Source organism: Pyrgilauda ruficollis, unplaced genomic scaffold, assembly GCF_017590135.1.
Source record: "Pyrgilauda ruficollis isolate IOZ18807 unplaced genomic scaffold, ASM1759013v1 scaffold35, whole genome shotgun sequence".
Classification (NCBI taxonomy): Eukaryota; Metazoa; Chordata; class Aves; order Passeriformes; family Passeridae; genus Pyrgilauda; species Pyrgilauda ruficollis.
The window spans coordinates 4,038,954-4,051,735 of NW_024524934.1; the positions used below are offsets into that span (position 1 = coordinate 4,038,954).

At 39.9% G+C, this 12,782-nt stretch overlaps 1 protein-coding gene across 1 annotated transcript in view; it reads right to left on the minus strand.

Moving 5' to 3' along the window:
* The window catches only part of LOC121357760, a 116,373-nt gene that overhangs the window by 7,971 nt on the left and 95,620 nt on the right, over positions 1 to 12,782 (minus strand). The window contains exons 15-16 of the mRNA XM_041475348.1: positions 3,070 to 3,291; positions 967 to 1,219 (exon numbers count right to left, since the gene is read on the minus strand). Coding sequence (XP_041331282.1) covers positions 967 to 1,219; positions 3,070 to 3,291 — 475 coding nt within the window. The remainder of the gene's footprint in view (positions 1 to 966; positions 1,220 to 3,069; positions 3,292 to 12,782) is intronic.

The window sequence follows — 12,782 nt, forward strand, 5'->3', positions numbered from 1 at the left end:
AGTATTGCGATTACCTCTCAACTGAACTCCAATTATATTTCTTGAAGAGCTGAATTTTAATTTTCAAAACCACTGCAATGGAAAACATTGTGCAAAGAGTGAAAAATCACCTGCAGAGCGCAGGTTAGATGACGAAGAACCAAGAGACCTGAGAAAACCTGATCCACAACAAGACCTGTAGATTAGATTCGATTTCATCTGGAGTGAGCAACCGAAATGTAGATGACTTTGAAAGACCAGCAAGGGCAGAAGAGGCGCAATACTACAACCCTAGAAAAGATCTCACCATCCTGCAACCATTGAATAGAGCCTGTGTCACATAAACAGGGAGACGCAAATTTGAAATTTGTGCTCTGGCATACTGGGCATTATCTCAGATGTGATAAAAGTCTGCAGCCACCCAAGAACAGTTGGGCTACACAGCCCATACACAGGCACAGACAGAGCTGGCAACTTTGCTCTCCTGTTTTTACATATGATGAAACTCTCTCCTGAATGATGTCTGTCTTTCAATCTCACAAGTCTTTTTAGGTGTGCCAGTAAATTATATTAACTACCTTGCGTGTCAGAGAAGTGCATGATAACCTGAATTTTTTCATTTTATCTGTTTCGATGTTTAGAAAAATCTGAACGTTAATAATTAGGATTGCTCATTAAACCATCCCCATTAACATCCAAAATTGCAGTAATTCTTTTCAAAGCAGATGCAATCACTCCAGCAGTGGATTTACTTTCTTATCTCCAAATATGGCTTGTACAGTGCTCTTAATTTTCTGCAGAAACACAGTGACTCCATTAGATGGGAATTTTGTTAATAAAAAGGTAATGTATAACATTATTATTTAATTTCTTTTTAACTTTTATGTTCTAGTGCCAGGGGTGGATTTTCATATCTTTCAGTGATTCACTGAATAAAACAAACTTCTACATCAAGTTCTCATGTCCAAGTTATTTTAAGTGACTCACCCCCAGGAATGAATCCACTACAAACACTGCCAAGGGGTCTAGCACTGTCCATAGTCCCATAGCTATGATAAACTTTGACAAGAAGGAAGGGAATGAGTCAAACAGCTGCTGACAGCCCCATCTGATCAGGACCATGAGAAGCAGCCCTGCATTCAAGGTTAGGGGTCCCACCACAACCATGGCCAACTCTTCACTGGTGTGCAGCAAGGAGTTCTGGTAGCACAGTTCCACAGTGTGAGGGAAGAGCTGGAATCTGTAAACAAGCAAAAGGAGAGCGTTTGTCTGTGCTGCTGAGCAAGCCATTGAAAGAAGGTAGGATCATGCATGCTGAGTTGTAAAGTTGCATTCCTATCTGTGTCACAACCCTCTGACCAAAAACTCTGTGAAGCTCGTTAGAAAAAAAAACAAACTTCTTCCTCCTCCTGTCTCTGCATCCTTGGTTCCCCTCTGACTCTCAGTTCACTGGGTACAGATCCTGGCTCTAGGGGTTGTTCAGGAAAGGCTATAGGAAGGCGCTACCTCCCAGATGCACCAACATGAGCACAGGCCCCAGGAGCTCACCCATCTCTGCCCAGCAGCACCTTTGGGCACTGCACAAAGCAGAAAATGTGCTATGGAAGACAGCTGTTAGCACTCCTAAAGTGATTGGAAATGTCCCTCTTACCACCATGAGACAGTGGGATTTGCAAAGCTCATACCATGAGCGAGTTTTCTGGCACTGTAAGAGACACGAACAGCATGGCATTGTGAGCTTCACACAGATGATGAAATTTGAGGCAAAAATTTCAGTCCTATTGAAATGGCTTAAATTCTGCTCCTAACTAAAGGTAAAGTGGTTTAATTCTCACTCTGTTCCCTACTTGTGAGTGTTACCACTACATTTGGTAGGACTAGAGAATGCTCAGCTCAGTCTCATTGTTCAAGCCCACAGTTACAGACTGGGATGCTGATCCAGGGCATTTTGGCTTGAGACCATTATCCTTTATCTAGCTGACTGCCTGGGACAGCTGTGACTAGTGGCTTTGAACTGACCACCACTTTCTCATGCATTGCTTCCTTCTGTTGAGCTCCCTTTGTTTTCGCAGACTCTTGATGCTTGGCCTCCCAGAAGTTTTAGTGCCAGCTGGCTAAGCTGACAGGGCCTGTGCAAGACCAGAAGTGAGAGATGGCTGGCTTTGTATTAAGATCTAGAAGACCACCTTAACACCCACCACGGTCCAGAGTCTGCTCAGATACCTTGTTCAAATTTCAGCCAATAATCAATACCACTACCACACCAGACATAGGTCAGAGAGTTACATATTGCTGGCTCATGCTGACTGATTCAGGTTTATGTGATGCTTTAAGGTGAAAAAAAAGAAAAAAAAAGGGTTTCCATCAGAGAACTATTTCCTTTCCTACGCATGATGGAATCTTTTTGCTCTGTATAACCCTTCTCTACCACACAGAAACATGAATAGAGTCAGCTGTTTATCACCTAGTGGACTTGTAGTCCATCTTTGGATTTTTTCATACCAGGTAATGACAAGCAATGATTTTCCTGCAACACTCTAGAGAGGTCTAATTCCTGAGCTGAAGTCAATGTATTATACAGTAAAAATATGTCAACTCATTGCAGTACTCACAGTAAAACTGATATATCAAAGTTAAATTCTTATAAGTATTTTACTCATAGATCACTTTGGTAGCATGAAATATGATTTAAATGCTTCTTCAGTTTTGTGCACTCCTTAGGCATTTTGAAATACTTTATCCAAAGTGATAAATTAATCTTCTGGAAGATGCATAACCTGCTGAGTATCTCAGATGGGAGAGAGCTAGGCATGACACAAGTTACACAAATGCACACGTCATATTCTGGGTTTAAAGTTTACATTACCAACACCTCCACCTGATATGCACATTTGCATATCAGATCACTGGACTCTGGATGCAGTCCTTGTTACGCACTCTTAGTTTCTGCAGGGCTCCTATCAGAGCTTGCATGTTGAGCTCTTAGCATGAGTCTTAACCATCAGTTCTCCTCATAGTGCAAACCACCTGCTTTGAATCAAGCTATTTGGAGAAATATCCCCATAGAGAAAAGAGTTTAGCAGGACTTACTTTGTAACAGGAACTGAGATTGTCCGAAGGAAGAGCCACTGGCTCAAGTAATGCAGGTAAAGTCTCAGGAACCAAAGCAAAACCACCAGCAGTGCAACCAGCCAGAAGTCTCTGGAGCGCCAGCGTGTGGCTCCCAGCTCTGAAAAGGCCGTGTACACCACAAAGTGGAAACGCTCCACAACCTGCCTGGACACTTTCACATCAGCAGCAGCAGAGTGGCAGCTAGAAATGCATAGAAACAAAACAAAGAGTCATTCGTAAAAGCACATAAGAGGCAGCAGTTGCAGAGTCCTGCTGTACAGATAACGTAGCACAGGTTCTGATCACAACTTTGCATCTGACATTAAAAACAAAACAAAACAAAAGAAGTGTTTTTTCATGGCAGTCTAGGTGAGAGGTGGCTTCCTCCCAGAAATCACGCTGCCACTTTTAAAAGGATAACAAATCATATTTAAAACAAAGGTTTTAAAAGCCTTTTGGTTTCATTTTTATTTTAATATTTCTCACAAATTGTTCTCTGAGGAACACTTTATCACTTGTTTTCCTTCTGAGGAAATGGTAAAAGAACTTGTCATATTTGTACTGAAAAGTATTAATTTTACTGAAAACCTGTGAACAGCTTTTTGGCATTTGGGTAAGAGCACTTCAGTCAAAATATTGAGTACACAATGTGGGCTAAAACTCCTCTTTAGTTTCAAGTAAAAGAGAAAATAGAAAGGAACTTTCATTGTAAAGGATTCTGCTACTGAATGTGATGTGATTTTCCCTTTAAGCTAATTACTGTAGTGCTTCAAAGGAGGTGGAAAGAGGAAATGAGATGCCAAGATGCAGCCTTGGCATTATGTTTCCCAGAAACTGGAGTCTCTCAGCTGATTCAAAGCTGAAAAGACAGTAGCTTCTTTGACCTTTTAAAACTTCTAACTGCTATGCTTATTTCCACTGATTTAAATGACTAAGCTGCTGAGATGCACAACGCTGGGACTGAATATGATGTCATCATGCTCAAACTGTTATTTATATTGATTAAGGCTTCTGAAAGTTCAGAAATATAAAGGTCTTTTTGTGGAAGAAAACATGCTGGCTTTTTAAACTGTAGCATGTGACTGAAGAAGAAGCGGCAGACATACTTGCACTGTATTTTGTGCTCTTTTAAAGAGCTTTCCTGTCTACACATATTTCTTAAGTAGCTGTGTACATCTCTTTCTCCAGCAGTCACAAACAGAGCTGTGAATAGCAATAGAGAAGAAACTTAAAAGGTTTCTACATTTAATCTCGGTTTGAATGAGAAGGAAAAACTAACCCGCCAAATCTGCCAGCCATAAGGCTGGATTTTGAGACCAGCCTTGGCATCATGTTACTCCTGATCCACAGTGTTGAGCAGGATGCATGTGGAGGAGATGGCAGGCTGTCAGCCAGCCCCTTTGTTCATGAGAAGGCTCAGGCTTTAGTTACATGGTTGGAGAAGGAGAGGACGAGAAGTTGTCAGGGGCACAGCACCAAAAAGTAGGGTTTGGGTCACTAAAGGCCTCAAGTACAGTAACTAAAACTTTTCACAGAAAGATCTGTTGGGCTGAGAAAGCTGATTCTTGCAGTGACTGTAGGATGATCTGTCAGGGGTTTTCAAGGTTTTTTCAAGTTATGTAGTCCATTTTGCTTATGTCCTAATCAGCCACAAAGTCCTACTTTAGAGAAGGGCCACATCATGAATGACCTTCCTCATGTTGTAATTATTTTCCTACAGCAGCCTACAGGAACATCACAACACTTTTCATTAACATTATGAATTCATAGTCTAGGCTTGTGTGAGAAAGAGACAAAGAAAAATGTAAAATAAGAAATATAATTGACTGTGGTATTATACTACAGTAACCATGGAATTCTAAATGTTCTGAACTCTGCAGCTAGATTGCACTACACTTCCTTTCATATAACAAAGTTTTTGTCATCCTTAATAGCTTCCATCAAATTTACTCTTAAAGCATTCACTCTTTGAGAAAAGTTAATAGGGCAGGATTAACCACACTGTATTTTAGTTAGACCAAATAGTTTATTCATAAAAACAAGCAGAATTACATAGACGTTCCATCCAGCCTCACCCATGTCAGAAATCCACATCCTACAGGGATCACTGCCAATCTTTATCTCTGTGCCAAGAGCACGAGTAACCATGTATATTTAAAAAGAATTTGGATTTAGCTCAACACTTCATTTTATGTAAAAATCATCTACTATTAGTTCATTTACTCTCAATTCACTAATTGAAGCTACCTCTAAATAAGCAACACCAGACAAAATATTCAATGGACCGCCCATAAAATGTTTCAAGAACGTAAATTATTCCTCCAACCCAACACACAAACAGAGAAGAAGAGCACACAGTTCAGAGCACTGAAAATACTCAATCCTTTTTCATTCATGGCAGTCCTGGAGCACCAGGAATAGCAAAAAACCCTGGTGACCAAAACAACTGTTTGGCAAGGTGAGTAAAGCCCTTGCTCACTGCAGCAGGAGCTCCCAGTGCAATCAGTACTTTCACAGGAGCTCCATGAACACATTCATTCCAGCTCTGTCACTCGCTGTGTGGAAGGTGCTTCTGTACACAGTGTGAGCACACCATACAAAGTGTGGCTATGGAACTTCCTTAAGGTTTAAGCAGCAATGAAAATAATATGTACTTCCATCACTCCATTGCTCCACACACTACTCCCACTTTTGAGAGGTCAAAAGAGAACTGATGTCTTCCCCAGTGTCATCCCTGCTGAGAAGCTGGCTCTGTCAGCCACGGGAATCCATCTGCTCAACAAACTTATAAATGAAAGTAGAGAAATTCAGAATGTGCCCACTTATCAAACCCAAAAGCCTTCCACAGAATGATCCTGCCTAAACGAGCAGAAGAGCATCTATGATGTCTTTCCTTAGTTACACCTTTCCTCTGAAAAACACAATAGCAGCCTAGAAACTCCACAGAAACCCAAGCTTGTTGGAAGTCAAAGAAATCAAGACAAATATGTCCATAGGGTAGAATCAAACAACATTTAGTTTAATTTTTGTAACAGCAATTATCCTTTTTAAGACTTCACGATTTTCATCAAATGCCTTGATCACAATTTCCTGCTCTTAAATGGAAATTAAGCACTTATTTGTTTATCTTGTTGGAAGTCCAGATTCTGAATGTCATTTCTGTGCTAGGTTATACTTCCTTGACATGAGCACCCTCAGCCAGTGGTAGAAACTGGTGGAAAATGTAGCCTACACAGTGACTCAGTGAAAGTCCCAGCCCATAACTGGAATATCTTTATTCACTTTAAAACTAATTCAGTTGGCCCCAACTTACTTGTGAGTTTCAGGAAACTGTTCCTGAGAACTCATTAATCATGCTGTAAGGCTGTTTACTGGTTGCCACTTCAAAACAGTAGGCTTAAATGACCTCTCTTATTGACTTTTTTGAAAAATGAAGAAAGGAAGAGGCAGAAACATGAAATGAAATGCACCAAACAAATGGAAACAGTCCCTTTAAATATTTTTAGCTGGTGTTAGTAGTAAAAGCTTGGGGGTGGAGTGGCAGTGCTGGCAGATACAGTTTGCAGAAGAGATTTATATAAAGTTGCTGTAGGGCAGAGAGCATGAGTATTACCTTTCAAAAACAAAATAACCCCTCCACCCACAATAAAACCAAACCTTAACCCTTGGGTGAAAACTACATAAAGTTCCAAATGAGAAGCCACTTGAGCAATGGATTTATCCGTGATTCCTTGGATTACTGGTAAGTAATTTGGCTGAATGTTTTTGTTCTAGGGCATTAGTTTTGCATTTTTCCTTGGGAAATGCTGCAGTAACAAACAGCAGAGACCGAATTACCATAAAAGCAGGTCAATTATTTCCATGGAAATTGTTCAGAAGGAAAGAAACGATGCACAGATTCTCTTAAGCTGCACTTGATGATGATGACAGAAAAGTAATGGCTGATAGAAGGCAGTGTGTATTGTTGGGTGACAGCTTTGTTGCTGACAAACTACGGTGAACATTTGTATAATGCACTGCAAGGCTGGCACTTAGAACTGATGGCAGGGTAGATCCTCAGCTGATGCAACCCTGCTTACTCCAGAGCTACACTGGTGCTCATCAGCTGAGGTATTCAGGATCTATCCTGAATGTATCTATTATTTACATTGCGTAAAATAAGGCAAAATAAATGTTTCTTTGTCACCCATACAGACAGAGAAGATTTAAAGAGCCAATGCAGACACAAAATTAGTTTATGCAAATTACCTTCAGGGAATCATATGCAGTCCTTACAGCCCAAGAGTCAGTGCAATACGCTTACCCAGTTCACAAACAAAAAATACTCTTCCCCACCACCACTCTAAATGGTAGGGTCCCCAAACTTAGTCCTTTATGGCTTATCAACAGAAAAGAAGAGGCAGGAAATGCTGCCCAGTGTTACTACAATGAAATGTTATCTCTTTCAGGGTAAAATCACACCTGTATCTGAAGGCGCATCTAAAATTAGTACACTAATACATGTAACCCTTCAAATGGAAACCAGTTCAAAGCATCACTGATGGAGCATGAGGGAGAAGAGAATATGGTTCGTTCCGCTGTGCACAACATATATAAACATACATATAAAACACATAATTTTATTATTGTTAGAAGGACTTTATTATTATTCCCTCTGCATAATATTCTTCCTTTTCAAGGCTCGTAGTGCATTACAAAGAAATTGTCTTTATCCCAGGCAGTATGGTGATGACACAAATCACTTTGCCCAATAAGCCAATGGCAGAACTGCTAACCAAGCTCTGCTGAGTTACAGTCCATTATTCTATCCACTGGATTCCTAATAAAATATTACTTTTTTGTTTATTTGTATGCAAAGTGAATATAACCAGGGAGAGCGTTTGCCAAGAATGGAGGCATTGTTTTTTCCTAGCTCTTTCCAGGACACACCTACGCTTCATAGTCTTCAGTTTGCAAGCAACCAAGAAAGCAGGTATCATAAACAGTTACAAGGATTACCTAGGGGCGATCTGCTGAGAGAGAGGTGACAAAAGACCTGAGGGGACATTAGGTAGTTCCTCAACATGCAAATGCTCATAGGAGAATTTGACCTACTGCTTACTGAAAAACCCAAAGTCATGATATAGAAGAGATGCTGGAAATCATGGCATGTTTGTTTTTCAGGTGCAGCTGTGTTGGGAAAAAGAAACTGCCAGAAGCAAAATCCAAAATCCAAAATCAGGGCTTTTAGGAATTAAACATTTGTGTGAAACAGGAAAAAAGAGTAATCCAATACCTGCAATAATTGGTTTTCATTTATTGCAATGAATATGACACGAGTACGTGACTGCACCTGTAAACATCCGTGCTGCCCCACCAAGCTGGGGAGAAGGAGGCTGATGGTTGCTGCTCTCCTTCCAAGGTCCAGGCTGTGCCAGCTCATGGGAGACAGCCAGCAAGCAGTAAACTCTGGATCAGCTATGTCTTAGGTGTGTTTGCATTACATGCATAGCGAAGAGCCAGAACAAACACAGCAGCTGAACTTTTCCCACAACACACTCATGGGGTTATGTGCTGGCACAGCTGTATCCTTGGAGGAACCACTGTGCTCTTCTGCGCTGGGCGGGGGACACTCTGGACCAGCGGGCCAAGAAATATTCATTAAAGAGGATGGGAAGAAAGTGCTGACAGATTCATATTGCTCTGGATATAACTGTGCTAGCCTGAAGATGGTGGACAGTCAGCTTTCACTATAAAAGAGTTTATGACAACAGAAAATTGGCAAAGAGCAGCAGATTTATGTCCTCGGCAGTCCCTTTACCCAAAAGTGTTAGGCTGGCAGAGGAGCCCATCTCCTGATTTTAGCTAACTGAGAATTTCCTAAGGGAATTAATGGAGACATTCACAAGAAGAGATTTCTTACCCAGCTGGGCAAGAAAGCATTGGACAAAGAATCACAAAATTTAAGCAGAGTGGCAATAGTGCTGGAGGACAGTGTGGCTCCTTGTAGAGAGCTGGCAAAGCTTTGCACATTTCAGCTTTGAGGAGCATCTGACAATGACAAAGCAAAAATGACCAAAAAACGAAATTATTATCATCATGGCTGCAGTTTAGGTAAGCAACTAAAACTTTGCCTATTTCATGCTTAACTGCATTTTCAAGAGCTTAGTGGCTTGGCAAAACAGTCTGGAAATCTTACAAGTACAGACTTTGTTAAAATATTCCAGTCTGGCTGCTTCCAGCTCTGGATGGGTACAAACATGAAGTGAAGAAATCGAGTGCAGCTTTCAGAACATTTAAGCAGCTCTGGTTTTTATTTCATTCTAGAAAGGAACAAAAGGCAGCAGACAGCCTCTGTTATTCATCCTCATGACATGACTAGGCCAGTCAAGAAGCAAAAGAAGGCATGTAACTCCTCCCCTACTTATTGCCCTCTGACTGCTTTAAGTAAATAAGATGACAATGAATGAATGAGAAAAAGGCACAAACCACACAGGGGAGGATGCAAGATGTTAGAGGAAGTATAGCTCTCAAAAAATCCCAGCATTATCTGTAAAGCTGTTCACGCAGTAAGTAATGCTGAATGCTCAGTCTTGTGCATGAGCAATAAAACAGTGTTTAGGACCTGGAAAAGAAGTTTACAGGGTCACATTCAAGCTTATTTCAGTTAAAAAAGAAATTAAAGACTACAGGAAGTGAAATGCTGGACTTAAAATGTCTACAGACATTCAGGAGAATCAAGATTTAAAACTTCTTATTTATGCTAATAGGAGCATGTACCCTATCCAAAAGTAAAGAAATACATATATATTTGTAGGCAGTACTTGTGCCTAAGCTAGGAGAGTCCCCTGTACCTGATGTGTGGAACTGTTTTCTACCTTGACACAGAAAACCTCCCCAAGGACATGTGCTCTGTCTGGAGAAAAAATGCAATCTTCCTCCTGACCAAATACATATCTACTTCTGAGAGCCACTAAACACTCAAACACCATCTGTGAGCTGTGCATTCATCTGTAACACACCAATTTAGCTGGCAGGCCATTGGGAAGCAAGACCCCGAAGCTGCCAAGTTAAAATGGCAATCCAGCACCAGCTGAAACTCCACCAAGCATACAGGTGAGATTACCAAAAAAACATTGTGGCAGAGAGAGATGAAACATCAAAATAAGAAACAGCCTTGTGGAGTGGATTAAAAAAAAAAAAAAAAAAAGTTGTGGGGAGGGAAAGGCACAGCTTTGATCTTTTCCATCATGTGCTTAATTAGCAGCAGCATCACACTAGGAGCATGGGTCTGTACAGCTGGAGACAAACAGCCACCTTCCCTGAGTGAGAATCAACAGACTGGTGGCTGCTGTGGGCAGAGCAGGCAGAAGACACACAGCACACCACGATCCTCTCTGTTTCTTTCTGAAGGTCTGGCCATACAGAAATGAAACTTCATCTTACACAAACACAGACAAGCCACGAGTCAAAGCCCTTTGACTTCTGTCTGGTGTTCACAGCAACAGGATGAAACAAAAGCTGAATTCCTGCATGCATTGACTCCCTTGCCACAATTAAATTGTATGTATGTGTAAGTGCTGGAGTTAGGATGTCAGCTGTTAAACCAAATGCACCATTCAGTTCTTGTGCAGAATTATAATTCTTATGCACCATAAGAATAGGTGGGTGTAATGATAAAAAGAAAGGAAAAAAACTTATAGCTGTAAGCTTGTGCATGAAAATGCTTCTAAAACACCATTAGTGTTATTCCAGTCAGATCTCCAGAATCTTCTGTACTGACCTGACAAAAATGACCTTTTCTTTTTTGTAGCAAATTTACAAGGAAGAACTAGGCAGAAAAAAAAGGGCTGGAGTCTGTGGGAACAATGGAACATGTATTTGGAGAAATCTTGACATTGGAAATTTTTTTTTTATTCTATATCAATTAAAGCTTTTTGATTTTTATTATGTTATGCAGCAACATGTCCACGAACAGAAGTGTTTGACTCAGGAATAGCCCTGATGAAGAGAATGAAGTAAGACATGACCCAGGTAATACCAATTAGAATACAGTTAAAAATAAATCCCTGTAGATTTAAACATGGCCAGACAAGGTAATTCATGAAACTACAACAAAGTGTAATACATAAAAAAAAAGAAATCTCACAAACAGAAAATTGCTTGCAGTGTTTAGAGTATTTACAAGGCATACATTTTCCAAATATACCTATAACAATTTTGGAAGAACTCTTCTTCACAGTTTGATGAAAGAGAAAAATCTTAGGTTTGAGCAGATGAGTGATGCTACTACACTGCATATTACAAAAATATTTTTGCTTTAATACATGTTTTCCCAAAGAAGCAAACCTGTGTTAGGCCAGCTTAATTAAATCTTTAAGAGCCTTAAAAAAATAAAGGACTTATGTGCATGTGCAGAATACTCTAGGATACTATTATATTTAAAACACCATTTACCAGTTATCTCAGAAAAAACCACCATTAAGCAGTTATCTCAGAAAACTGAGATACTGTACAGATATCTTAAATTCAATTACATTATGAAAAACACAGTTATAGGAAATGCTAAACTGAAATATTTTTAAAAGATCTTTGTAAACACCACTGAAATTATGGTGGAAATTATCCATACAATTTAGTGCAACAAAATGCATCACGTAATAACAGTATTAACTTTTTTCTTTTCAGTTTAATGCTGTGTTATTATATTTGCTGCCTATTTTAGAAAGTAATTTGTGTTGATGGCTCTGGAGAAAAACCAAGCATTAAAGAACTAATTTAATTCCTTCTGAGCTATGTTCAATTCAAAAATACTTCTTTCAGAATGCCCCAGTACTGCAGAATCTGACTAGAAATCCACCTTGAACTATGTGCACTTTGACTAACTCTCTGCCCAAGGCAAAATGATCCTGCATTCAGCAGGGTTTTATCCCGGTCTTCTAAAGGACTTACACAGAATGTACCTGATATAACTGGACCAGAATGTCAACCATGATAAGAAATTATGATCAAGACATGGAGGATACATAATGAGAACCTTATCCATTTTACAGTGGGCTGCTATAGGTGGGGGAGTACCTTTAGGGGGTTGTTTACAGAAATCAGGAGTTAGGAAGGAAGGAAGGAAGGAAGGAAGGGAAGAAGAAAGAAAGAAAGAAAGAAAGAAAGAGAAAGAAAGAAAGAAAGAAAGAAAGAGAAAGAAAGAAAGAAAGAAAGAAAGAGAAAGAAAGAAAGAAAGAAAGAAAGAGAAAGAAAGAAAGAAAGAAAGAAAGAGAAAGAAAGAAAGAAAGAAAGAAAGAAAAGAAAGAAAAGAAGGAAAAACTCCATAATTCCTTGCGCAGCGCTCTCCTTCCCACCTGTTATACTGTATGACACAAGAGATACCAGCTGTGTTTAAGGTGTCAGGTAGAGTTATAATAGGCTGCCTGTCTGCCTTTGGAAAGAAATTTCACAAATTTTCCTTCAGTGTGAAGACATATCTTTATTTCTCTGGTTCCACGGGATAAAACAGAAACTTAAAAATTGCTACAGCTTGTTTCTCAAAAATCAATGCATGATTGCTAGCTGCACTGGGAGTTTGAGGGATATCCCCTCATCAGAGGCAATCTCTAGATAACATACTTTCCTCTATAGCCCATAGCTGCATGTAAGACACGACAAGACAAATGCCAGCTTCCTTTTCTGTTGGTGTCATCTATTGATCCAGTGAAATG